Source organism: Polypterus senegalus, chromosome 2 (genome assembly GCF_016835505.1).
Source record: "Polypterus senegalus isolate Bchr_013 chromosome 2, ASM1683550v1, whole genome shotgun sequence".
NCBI classification, from domain to species: Eukaryota; Metazoa; Chordata; class Cladistia; order Polypteriformes; family Polypteridae; genus Polypterus; species Polypterus senegalus.
The window spans coordinates 50,973,107-50,987,105 of record NC_053155.1 but is presented as its reverse complement, the minus strand read 5'-3'; the positions used below and the strand labels follow the sequence as shown (position 1 = coordinate 50,987,105).

Below are 13,999 nucleotides of genomic sequence, written 5' to 3'. Positions count from 1 at the left end.
GGGCAGCTCGGTCGCAGTGTGAGGCGGAGTTGTGTCTTGCGTCTTGCATCATCACGCCTCCCATATAATTGAGTGCCTGCCCATATAAGGCCGTCCCTCAGCGGCAATCCAATAGAAACACTCTGCCACTCAATATGCAGATGAAGATGAGATATTCAGGGTGGTGTTTGACATAAACTCAGCGAAGCTGCGAGAGAAACTTTTAAGTGCCGGGTCTTAGCTAACATTAAATAAAGCTGTGGACATCGCGAGATCGCACAAGATAGCACAGGCACAGCTCAGAAGCTTCAATGCATGTACTCCCAGCGGCTCACGTGAACTGATTATGAACGCAGTATGCAGAGAACAAGGAAGACCTCTAAAGAGCGCAAAGACTTTTGATCACTTGAACGTGTCTGTAAAAAGTGGCGTCTCCTGCCCTGCAAAAATACTATTAAAGTTGAGCAGCCGGCGCACGCGCATAGCTGTACCGTCCTTTGAGACGCTGACTGCGCTTCTGCCTTAAGTCAAAGTGAGCACTTTTAATTTTTTTCCTCCTTCCCCTGAGCTATAGCCCAGACAACTGCAAACACGGGATCCCTTTTCTAGACCGTGGCAAACTAATATTAAGGCGTTTCGCACTTTCTTTTGCAAGTATACGATTATGAGGTTGCGGAAGACACGCACAGGAGTGGAGGACCAACAGTGCCATCCCAGCCGGTTAATGGCAGGGACATCTCACCAGTCTACATGAGACCCACCGCGACAGTCCTCAAAAGGCGATCATAACGTCAGCGAACACATCTCTCTTTACTATATAAAAGAAAAAGGCAACTTTCCTTTCTTTACACCTTTTTTCCTTTTATCCCAAACCAAAGCCTTTCTCTCTTAACACTGCAGAGGACACAAAACTAATTTTCTTTAATTGCTGGTAATGCCGGTAAGGCAGATTACCACAAGCAGAAATTTGGACGTTCACATAGAAAATGTAATTTCTATACCACAGCCGTCGTGTAGCGCCTTTCGAAAGGGATCTACTACCGAGAGATGATCCATATACATTTTAGCTGCTGTTAGTACTACTTACCTGTTGTGTTACACAGTCTTTAAAATGTAGTTTACCCGAAACCACTCCAGTTGTGCTCAATGTATCTTTACTTCTTAAAACGTTAATGTTTTACTATTTAATAACTTATAGACTGCATTTTATTTTTTTTCCCCTTGCACTCAGTGACCAAAGCCAATGGGTAATCAGATATATAGACACATATATATACGATTATGAGGTCAGACCCCCTTCAATTTTTCACTCTTTGTTATATTGCAGCCATTTGCTAAAATCATTTAAATTAATTTTGTTCCTCATTAATGTACACACAGCACCCCATATAGACAGACAAAAAAAAGAATTTTTGAAATTGTTGCAGATTTATTAAAAAAGAAAAACTGAAATATCACATGGTCCTAAGTATTCAGACCCTTTGCTCAGTATTTAGTAGAAGCACCCTTTTGAGCTAATACAGCCATGAGTCTTCTTGGGAAAGATGCAACAAGCTTTTCACACCTGGATTTGGGGATCCTCTGCCATTCCTCCTTGCAGATCCTCTCCAGTTCTGTCAGGTTGGATGGTAAACGTTGGTGGACAGCCATTTTTAGGTCTCTCCAGAGATGTTCAATTGGGTTTAAGTCAGGGCTCTGGCTGGGCCATTCAAGAACAGTCATAGAGTTGTTGTGAAGCCACTCTTTTGTTCTTTTAGCTGTGTGCTTAGGGTCATTGTCTTGTTGGAAGGTAAACCTTCGGCCCAGTCTGAGGTCCTTAGCACTCTGGAGAAGGTTTTTGTCCAGGATATCCCTGTACTTGGCCGCATTCATCTTTCCCTCGATTGCAACCAGTCGTCCTGTCCCTGCAGCTGAAAAACACCCCGACAGCATGATGCTGGGTGCTGTGTGTACATTAATGAGGAAAAAAATTTAATGATTTTAGCAAATGGCTGCAATATAACAAAGAGTGAAAAATTAAAGGGGGTCTGAATACTTTCCGTACCCACTGTGTGTATATATATATATATATATATATATATATATATATATATATATATATATATATATATATATATATATATATATATATATATATATATATATATATATATATATATATATATATATAAAACTGCTCAAAAAAATTAAAGGAACACTTTGAAAACACATCAGATCTCAATGGGAAAAAGAAATCCTCCTGGATATCTATACTGATATAGATATAGATATGGGTAATGTGTTAGGAACGAAAGGATGCCACATCGTTTGATGGAAATGAAAATGATCAGCCTACAGAGTCCTGAATTCAAAGACGCCCCAAAAATCAGAGTGAAAAATTATGTGGCAGGCTAGTCCATTTTGCCAAAATTTAATTGCAGCAACTCAAAATTGTACGCAGCACTTTGTATGGCCCCTGTGTTCTTGTATACATGCCTGACAACATCGGTGCATGCTCCTAATGAGACGACAGATGGTGCTGTGGGGGATCTCCTCCCAGATCTGGACCAGGGCATCACTGAGCTCCTGGACAGTCTGAGGTGCAACCTGGTGGCATTGGATGGACCAAAACATAATGTCCCAGAGGTGTTCTATTGGATTTAGGTCAGGAAAGTGTGGTGGCCAGTCAATGGTATCAATTCCTTCATCCTCCAGGAACTGCCTGCATACTCTCACCACATGAGGCCAGGAATTGTCGTGCACCAGGAGCCACTGTACCAGCATAGGGTCTGACAATGGGTCCAAAGATTTCATCCTGATACCTAATGGCAGCCAAGGTGCCTTTGAAAAGCCTGTAGCGGTCTGTGTGACCCTCCATGGACATGCCTCCCCAGACAATCATTAACCCACCACCAAACTGCTCATGCTGAATGATGTTACAGGCAGCATAATGTTCTCCATGGCTTCTCCAGACCCTTTCACTTCTGTCACGTGCTCAGGGTGAACCTGCTCTCATCTGTAAAAGCACAGGGCACCAGTGGTGCATCTGCCAATTCTGGTATTCTATGGCGAATGCCAATCGAGCTGCATGCTGCTGGGCAGTGAGCTCAGGGCCCATTAGAGGACATGGGGCCCTTGGGTCACCCTCATGAAGTCTTTCTGGTTGTTTGGTCAGAGACATTCACACCAGTGGCCTGCTGGAGGTCATTTTGTAGGGCTCTGGCAGTGCTCATCCTGTTCCTCCTTGCCCAAAGGAGCAGATACTGGTCCTGCTGATGGGTTATGGACCTTTATGGCCCTCTCCAGCTCTCCTAGAGTAACTGCTTGTCTCCTAGAATCTCCTCCATGCCCTTGAGACTGTGCAGGGAGACACAGCAAACCTTCTGGCAATGACACGTATTGATGTGCCATCCTGGAGAAGTTGGACTACCTGTGCAACCTCTGTAGGGTCCAGGTATCGCCTCATGCTACCAGTAGTGACACTGACTGTAGCCAAATGCAAAACTAGTGAAGAAACAGTCAGAAAAGATGAGGAGGGAAAAATGTCAGTGGCCTCCACCTGTTAAACCATTCCTGTTTTGGGGGTCATCTCTTTGTTGCCCCTCTAGTGCATCTGTTGTTAATTTCATTAACACCACAGCAGCTGAAACTGATTAACAACCCCTCTGCTACTTAACTGACCAGATTAATATCCCATAAGTTTAATTGACTTTATGCTATACTCTGATTAAAAAGTGTTCCTTTAATTCTTTTGAGCAGTATATATATATATATATATATATATATATATATATATATATATATATATATATACTCTATATATATATATAATATATATATATATATATATACTGTATATATATATATATATATATATATATAATACAGAAATTTAAAACGGCACATATTGGTTTGTCTAAACACACCAAATCACTATTCCACCACTTGCTATTCTGCTAGAAAACAAGTAATCACACATCAGGCACATTGGAGCACACATAATGGTGAGAAAGAGCTGTCTTTACTTCCACTCACACAGTTATTTGCTACAAGCCAAACGACAACTAAACTTGGTCAAAGCTGCCATGACAAACTGTACAAAGAATAGCAAAGTGGCAGGGCAGAGAAAGAGATCGCCTGATGAAGAAAGCAACCATGTGCATAACAGAGAACAGTGGGGTGGATGCAGATTAAAACTATAACAACAAGAGAGAGATGAAGGAAATGAGTGTCACTGGTCCATCACAATTAACCTATGTAAATAATACTGACATATCCCCCTCGTCGATCCACATTGGTTCAAAAATCAGACTCTCATCCTAACAGCTCTTATTGATCAAATGTTAAATCCTTGGGATTTGTATCTGTTGTGTGCAGTAAGATGTCAGGGGTGGTGTATTGCTGGATGCTGCTGGAAGGTGAACCACAATCAAGCTTACTCCCCTCCCCAGTTCAAAAGCCTTGCTCCAGCACTACTTATAAAATATGTATGTAATGGAGTGTTGCATTTTAGTTTCTGTCACATCTGTATTTGATGATCATACAGAATACATTAAAATGAAGAACAATTGGGCTCAACTGTTGAAACAGAAGTACAATATCAAATAAAAAGACTATTAGGTAGCCTCCTACTTCAGCTGCTGTAGTTATTTCACATTCACTTTGAATTTCACAATGTATATCACCCTGTCTCATAGATGCAGACAGAGATGGGTCAATGTCTGTGAAGACTTGGCATGATTCCTTCTGTACCCATTGTCATTTTCTTCCACCTAATTAATCACACTTCATTTTACATGAGAGACAAGTCCACTCATTTAGAGCCATAGCTTTGCAAATAACGCAGAGTTCCTCATCAAAAAATGGTATCAGCCAATACGTGAAAAACAAAGTGTATTTGTATAAATGAAAGCAGAAAGATATTGAAATATACATCATATAAATCTCTTCGCCTCAAATACACTTTTATTTTGTTAAAAGATTTGCATTCCATTTTCTTTGATGATAATGTAGTTTTGGTTTAAAATGCTTTTATTTCCCATCTTCCTTTTCTGAGTTGAATATGGGAGAAAGTGAAAATTGTGAAATTCATTTACATATAAAAACAAAACATGCATCAGGATGTTTGATGAATTGGGTACTTTGGTCTGCAAATTCGAAGATGTTTTTTGCATAGTTTCCTTAGTTTATAAAATGCACATTCATCATATCTGGAGTTACATATGTTAAATATTCTGCTTTTTGCTGTTGTCCATCCATCCAACCCGCTATATCCTAACACAGGGTCACAGGGGTATGCTGGAGCCAATCCCAGCCAACACATAGCACAAGGCTGAAACAAATCCCAGGCAGGGATTAGGGCACACACACACACACACACTAGGGACAATTTAGGATTGCCAGTACACCTAACCTGCATGTCTTTGGACTGTGGGAGTGCAATTTATATTACATTGGATATGACATTTTGAATATTTTTTATTACCTTTTTTAACATATTGCCACTTGCTTTTTTATTTATTATTTTTCTAAAACTAAGCCAAGCATGAACAAGAATTGCGTTGTTCCCATGACAGAAACAAACAACCAACCAAATCCAAAAGTACCAAACATAACCAGAATCATACCTTTGAATGATCTTTGCTGTCCACACAAGTTCCATTAACCTTCACAACACGATCCCCATCCTTAAGGCCAGCTTTATCCGCAATTGTTCCAGGCTCCACATTACGGATCAGGTGTCCTTGAACTCCTTCTTCAATCCTCAGGAAGAAGCCATAGCTCTGGCCATCACCTTTGTTCAAATTGATGGTACGAGGCTTACAGGAAGAATCCATCTGTTTGAAAGAGCAACAGATAAATTAACAAGTGGGAACTCTGCAGGCAAAGTGCCATCCTTCTCTGTTCTGAAAGATGGTGCCATGCCATACTGAGACTTTTAATAAAAGGAGATCCGGTGTTAAAACTGCATCTATGAGTTCATTAACATGGTAACCCATAATAGTCTCCACCTCACGTGAATAGTATTGCAATACATAAATGAACATATCATTGTAAGTTCAAAAAAGGTTCACTGAAGCTTAACATCCCCATCTCAAGCTCACGTTTCTTGCAGCATTTCCACTTTACCTGTTTCTAAAAAGTGAGCTTTTTTTGCCAGTTACGAAACTGATGCTGTTTTAAACGTAGCAGGCAACTCAGATCAAATATTTCATGTCAGAGACAACACTGCACGGTGCTTACTCTGATGCATCACAGGGGCACAAGAATCGAGATGTCGGTATACTGCACATCACCTTTGCCCACACACACAATGTAATTCTGGAGGAGGCCTGATTACCATTTAACCTAACTTGACTGAAATACTTTAAAAACAGTTACACATTGATGAGAAAAAACAACATTCCCGTTTACTAGTTTAACTATAATGGAATGTTATCTCTGAAACATGTGGTGCATTACAAATATGACTTTTCTTTCCTTGCTTTCATTTTAATGGTCATGTCTCAAAAGTTGCATTTGGCAAAAATTTGAAAATGCTTTCTTGGTCAGTTAATAACGTCTATCCATACTTAAAAGCATTTAATCCATCTTAGTTTCCTTCTTAGACACGTATATATGCTTTGGAATAACATCCCTTGCTGACATGAGAGCATATACAAAAACATTTAAGAGTATTTCATATATAATTTTTCATTCATGAATCTATTATGGAATCCACTAAATTCACTTTCTAGAATGGGGTCCCCAAGACTGAGGCTACCAAAACTAACCTGGAAAACGAAAAAATGGGCAAACAAAAAACACTCGGCATAAAAGCACAGGTATGCAAATGAAATAAGCCTAAATGACTGGAGAAGCTTTGCCAGTAACTGTGCTTAATGAAAATGCAAAAAATACTTCACTGCCCCTCTGACAGCAGCAGATCAATTAGTCAGTCTTAAAAACATCCACACATACTCTGCCACACACTAGAAAACACGCATTTCCTTTGTCAAAAACAGATGTTTTTATATTTAAGGCAGCAAATGGGAGAGGGTACCCAAAACATATATGTGTCGTTTCCTCAAATCAGCATGCAGATGTGTACATACGTACAAGGGTAGATAGAGCAATATATTTAAAAACCAAATCAGGTTGCTACTTCTGCAATTACCTCACAAATTATTGCAATTCAAAACAGTCCCCACAATGCCCACACATTATATGCAAATTAGGCCAGAATGTCCAGCATGTGTCAGCTTCCTGTCTTTGTAAATATACTGTGTCCTCGGACCTTGGGTTTGGCCTTTCAAATGCTTAATTTTACTTAGGGTCAAAGTGAGCTAGATTCTTGGTAATTAATTAAGTAATTAAGAATTAGTGATTCCTTCAGAAAAAAAAACTTGAATAAATAAATGCATGGATATTTGTTTTTAACAGATTCTGTTACAATTTGATTTTTCTACTTTGAAGGAAAACGAGACAAAGTTTTCCCACAGTGTCATTGTGGCTGGGTTAGGATTCTTCAAGTCAAACAAGATGAAGACACATGCTATCACTGTAGTATAAGCACTAGGAGAGGATTACTGGAATTCATAAGGTTGGGGGCTCAGGATTATCATACATCCAGAACTGTCCAAAAGATTAGTGAAAATTATTTTTCAGTATAGCCTTAGAAAAAGACATTCCCAGAATATGTAACTAAAGAGTAATGGAGTAAATGACCTGGGTTCATTTTGGATAATTTGCAATGAGACACGATATATTATTCTGAGCTTACTGTGATTTTCTGATCTTTGAGATGAGTAACAGGTATAAAAACAGAGCAAGTGCTGTGCAGGCTGAGCTTTTTACAGACGCTCTGTGTTCTGTGTGTGTTTTTTCTTTGTAGTTACTAGTTTTTAGTAAAAATTTTATTTTAGCAATTTATTAATGTTAAGATTAGATATGATCTGGCATTTGTAAATTTATAAATAATTTTAGATTAATTATATACTGCTGTCATCAAAAAAACTGAGCGATGATTCCTCTTAACTGCCTTTTAGACAAACTGCAAACCTGGGAGAAGTCACAAAGAAGACATGAAGGAGATACCTTATGTCTGCAACACCTGAAAATGTAGGAGACTCCATGGAAATTAAAGTGTGGTATATGAAATATTGCAGCTCTTCCAATGACAGAAAGGGAAAAAAGTCAAAGCATGGATAAAAGAACTGGCCTGCCTCCATATACAGGTAAAGAGGAATGTGCAATCACTCTCGAATAAGATGGATAAACCATCAACTCTCATGGTGAATCACAGCATTTGTCTGATCTGTCAATCTATCATTGTTATTCCAAAGAAGGAAAATGTGGAAAGGCACTTTCGAACTGTTCATAAAAACTACGAAGCTGACGTCCTTCCAAAAAGCGATCTGAGAAAGAGAAAGGAGAGGGAACTAAAATAGCAGTTAATCGGACAGCCGCCATTTTTCACTCAGCTGAATTCAAAAGTTTCTTGACTTAATTATTCGGCTCTACTTATTTATGAGAGTCAGCCTTTTCCCACATGACAATTATTAAATCCAAATACTGTAGTGACCATAAATGTATTGAATTGTAATTGTGCCATAAAGTTATTCAGTTATGCAAGTTACGACAACATCTATTTTATGTATAAAGTATACTCAGTATATATATATATATATATATACTGTATATATGTATATATATATATATATATATATATATATATAATTTTAATGTAGGTAGATCATTTCGACCTGGTCATTTTAAAAGTAGCTCACAAGCCAAAAAAGTGTGGGCACCCCTGATCTATGTCAAGGAAATTATCAGAAGCCAAGGTCAAACACCAAGAATAGACAAGCTTCAACATGGGTTAAAACACACTGAAAGACACAAACAACTTTTTTATCTTTCATGGTGGTTGTTCTAAAGCAATGTCTTTCCTTTGTTTTTAGTAAAATTTGTATGTAACTCACAACTCATTTCTCTAACAATGTGAAGAAGCATTCCAGCAACAAAATGGTGGTGAGCATGAAAAAATGGAAGTAATTTAAAACAACTTAAAAAAATTTAAAGTCTAATAGTTTTAAATCATCCTTTCTTAATTGAGTAGTGGTAAGACTACAGTATATAATGTAAAGTGGCTAAAGTGTATTCTTTTATCTTTTCTACTTCAATGTAAAGCGTCTGCAGATGACATCGTTTATACTGTGTGCCATGTAAATACTGTTTAGTGTCATTTTAGAGTGACGTTCAGACTCTTTCTGCATACTCACTGTTTATTTTAAATTGTGTTCATATATAGTTGTCATTATAGTTCAGTTGTAGCAACCTCCAAGCAGAACATTAGTGAAGATCTCGGGGGTCTGAAAAATAGTCACCTCAGCATCTGTTTTAAACACAGAGTTAAGGAGGTGAAGGGGCTAAACATTCACCATGCAGATGTGGTGCTGTTGTATGTATTCCAGTTACAAATGGATGGCATACTACAACAAGCCACACCATAGATTCCAACATGTCACTATGTAGAAATTCAGGCATATTATGAGAATTTCGGCAACAAGTTCAGTTGTACACAGCATGCCTTAAAACACAGAAGGTAGCACCTGGGAGAGGATACACACTAACGTAGATACAATCTTCTTCTTCTTCTTCTTTCGGCTGCTCCTGTTAGGGTTCGCCACAGCAGATCATCATTCTTCCATATCTTTCTGTCCACTGCATCTTGTTCTGTTAACTTTTTTTCTGGATTAAGCTTTTAATACTGTAACTAACTGAGATAAATTCGAAAAAATAGAAGATGCACAGAATTTATAGCGATTGCAAACAGGTAGTAATAAATCAATCAACTACAATGTATTGAACACCCAGACAGGTTCAATTCACAGCACAGTGTTAAGATAATGCATTGCAATTAGTTTTCTAGTCAAACAAGGACATCAATTGAAGCAAACGGTACTGAATTAAGTATTGCGATTCTGAAGTTGTATTGAAAATAATTGAAACTTGGATAAACAACTATTTAATGAGAAAAATATTATATAGAATGCATGTCTTTGAAAGAAAGAAAGATGGATCAAGTATGACGTAAAATTGTTTTTTACACTATGCTTTTCTTGAAGTCAAGAACTCCACTCACAGTAAATGCCAGCAGTTACCAACTCTAACTTTGCATATCAAGTTGTTCATCATTAACTTGAGTAATTAACTGCAGTGTCTGAAGTAGCTGACCTAAAAAAACGAGAAATGGCAGTAATATATTTTAGTGCTATTTTAGGTATAAATGCCTACATAGTAATTAGGTCTGTGCCCATACATTGGGTCACCCTTTCCTAGATCCTTACTTAATGATGATTCCTTAAGCTAATTAGATGAAATCATGCGGCCATTGAGACGTTATAGGCCTAGTATGCGGCAACCACATTCACCAGAATCCAGTGAGATGTTTAAGTGGGGAAAATCCTAATAGAGTTATTTGGTAAACTATCTAGGATATTGCTGAAGTGAGTTCTCCAGCCTGAACTTGAGCCTTCTTGGTTTCAAGGACATCCTTTCAGCTCTGAAGTCCCATTCTACTTGAGTGAGCTCCAGCTTGAGATCATAGGTTGGAGTCCATCAGACCAGTGGACTGTGGCGTGTATGGTGAAGAACTGTTATGATATACAGTATGTCTATCCATTGCTAACCCTGGTTATTTCAGCCGAGAGTCATGAGTGACTTATGTTTTTGTCATGCAAAGGCCTTTGTTGGGAAGCGCAGTGGTAGTGCTGCCACCTTGCATTAATGAGACCAGGGTTCACATCCTAGGTTCTGCCTATATGGAGTTTACATGTTCTCCCTGTGTCTGTGTGGGTTTCCTCTGGGTGCGTAATTTTCCTCCAACTGTCCAGAGACATGCAAGTCATGTGATTTGGCAATGCTAAGTTGGCCCTGGTGTGTGTATGTGTTCCTGCCTTGTGCCATATGATAGGTTGAATAGGCTTCAAGTTACCATGTGGTCTGGATTAAGTGGGTTAGAATGGCCTTTGTTGATTGGGCGAGAGGTGTACCTCTGCTATAATTGTGTCTGTCTGGATTTTTCACCATTTTTATTATCAATGATGAGTGAAAATTCCTGTGGCTGTTTTTTTTCAGCATAATACTGTTATTTCCTTGATACATGACTGAAGGTCTGACCAAATTTAAGAGACAGTGGCGTGAATAAGCTCTCTCAAGAATCTAATTGTACAAATGGAGTAGGTCATTATAAAAGTACTAGACAGAATTGGAAAACATGAAACATGTGAGGTAATTATCAGTTAATCTAATGAACATCGAGCAAACAAACTGCCTGGTGTAGGATACAGTGTGAGAGTTGTCTGACGTTTCTAAAAAAAAGTATTGTAGTGCCTCTGGGTCCAGACCTGAGAGGACATGCTCCTCAGGTGGCAGCAGACTGTCCAAAGGACTGGGAAGACCTGGTGAAGCCGGCCATAAAGAGGACCCGCAGGTAGAAGGGGAGAGAGTTCACAGATTCAGCACTTACAGATCACTTCACATGCGTCTCCCTGCTGCTAAAGGCCACCAGCCAACATTCGAAGCCGGTGGACCTTGGAGCTCATTGAGCCGGAGAATAATGCGTCTTGCCTCTGACACCAAGTGAGGCCTCGAATGTCATTAAAAACTTCTTTTTTAACACTGGCAAAGAGAGAAACCACATACAATATTGGAAAGGGTGTCACAAAGTCACTTAAGCAAAAATCATCAGAACAGAATGTCAGTTTTTCACAGAAATATGATTGTGTTTTAAAGAATCTGGTTCATATTTTATATCAGTTAACTTGTATATATTTTTGTTAAAATATTGCCGTAAAATGGATTTGGAGGACACTGTATTTCATTTAACTTTCCTGTGTATTTGTTGTTTTATAAAATATTTAAACATATAGCAGTATCTCTCTGAGAGATAAAACATTACATACTGAAAATATGCTAAAAACATAAAATTAAACCAAACTGAAACAATATCAGTGAATTAAGTCATTGGTCACCTGATCTGTTTTTAAACATACGTTCAGAACTGTCACTGTAAAGAGGCAACTTTTTAAAATGTTGACTTCCTGTAAAATGCAAATAAAAATTAATTGTGTTGAGTGTTTAAGACTCATAATGTACCTAAACAGATGAAAATTCACATCCTGTCATCAAAGCGGAACGGAATTCTGCATCCTGAAGCCCCACATACTTAATTTTTAGAAAATATAATATAAATGGAGGAAAGCACCAAACAATTGTAGAGTTCATATTCAGTTGGTTTCTCTCTTTTAATATACTTTGGTCAAATAAGCGTGAGATGAAGATTTCTTTTTGGCAGTCTTGCCACAAGAATGAATTGGACCTTCAGATAGACAGTATTAGCTACATATAAACACTCAATACAATACATTTTTCTTCGCATTTTACAAGAAGTCAACATTTTTAAAAGTTACCTCTTCACATTCACAGTTCTGAAGGTATGTTTAAAAACAGATCAGGTGACCAATGACTTAATTCACTGATATTGTTTCAGTTTGGTTTCATTTTTTTTTGGGCTAGTTAGACAAATGCCCTGTTCTTGGTTGATTCCAGTCTTGTGTCAAGTCCTGATGGGATAGGCCCTGATCCCCACCATCCTAAACTGTTTTAAAGTGGTTCAGTAAGCAATGAATGGATGAAATATAGCAAACCACATAAGGATTGAAAGCAGAAATAAACTAATATCATATGAATTATCACATAAATATGACCTTGAACAATTAACAGTCAGAATGACATGGTATGCCAGAGTCTTGTATCTGTCAAGCTATCTGGTTTTTCAAACACAATGTCAGAGCAGGTAACAAACCCTGATAGAAGTGACATTTCTTTGTGGCACCAACAAACACACAACCACCTTCACTCTTACCAAGAGTGAAACCCAAGTGGTCAACAGCAAATTATACATATTGCAAATTGAAAGTGATCTGGCTGGCAGTGGAACCCTTATCTTTGGCTATGTGATGTAACAGAAGTCATGTAAATACCACAGTGAATTCCCTTAATAAATAAACATCTATATTCTACACGTCGGGCATATTCATGTACATATTGATAATGTTTAATGGTCCACCCACATCATAACTTATCATGTACTATTTAGGAACAAGAAAAACATCTACACATCCACCTATCTAAACAAATAAAATATCACCATCAACCAATTTTGTTTCACTTATAAACTGATGTACAGTCCCGTGTGACTTAAAGGAACAACTTATCGCGGGACCTTTCTAACTGTGTTCCCTTTTATATAGAAAAATTGATTGGCCCATTTTAGTTGACAATACAGTAGACTGATCAAAACATCTATAATGATTTTGTTTTTCATTTTTTTCATATAATCAAATTTACTTTAGTACAAATTAAATCCTGTACTTGCCTTTCCACGGAGAGCTCAGTCCAAAACAGAGTTTTCTTTAGCTTCCTTCAGATGTTATGAGTCTGCATGTGGACTTTGACAGACCAAAGGTTGGTTTAAAGTTGCAGCTCTTTAGAAGAATCTTAGGTCATAAATCCACACTCACTCTATCATGGTCATTTTTTTTTTTTTTGGAAATGTTAATGAGTTAATCTGTCCACTAACAAGCAAGGAAAATGCAGAACACGAGGTGACAGAGTCTGCTGATGTTAATCTTAAATTACTTGAAATAAATACAGAGCAACGTTAATGTAAACAAGCCATGTTGGACCAGTGATCTTTAACATTCCTCAAGATCCAGGCCCGTTTCATTAGACAGTTTGTCAGTGTTATTCTTTTTTGCCTTGGGCAAATAAAGCATAAAAATAGAAAATTTAAAGAGAATGTGGCATGTGAAGCAAAAGCATAAATCACTCTATCACCATGCTAGTATATGCAGAAATATCATAATTATAACACCTATACACAATATGAACAGGGGACATTTCTGAACTGTCCCCAAACCACAAAAAACACAAAAAGAGGGAGAAAATAAAATAATACCCACAGAGTAGGGATAAATAACCTACTGACAATCTG

General features: G+C 38.0%; 1 protein-coding gene across 1 annotated transcript in view; it reads right to left on the bottom strand.

Moving 5' to 3' along the window:
* pdzk1 (PDZ domain containing 1) overlaps nucleotides 1-13,427 on the bottom strand; it is a 45,043-nt gene extending 31,616 nt beyond the window's left edge. Inside the window, exons 1-2 of the mRNA XM_039743664.1 lie at nucleotides 13,382-13,427; nucleotides 5,586-5,795 (exon numbers count right to left, since the gene is read on the bottom strand). Of these exons, the coding sequence (XP_039599598.1) occupies nucleotides 5,586-5,795 (210 nt within the window). The 5' untranslated portion in view covers nucleotides 13,382-13,427. The remainder of the gene's footprint in view (nucleotides 1-5,585; nucleotides 5,796-13,381) is intronic.
* Between the last annotated feature and the right edge of the window lie 572 nt (nucleotides 13,428-13,999).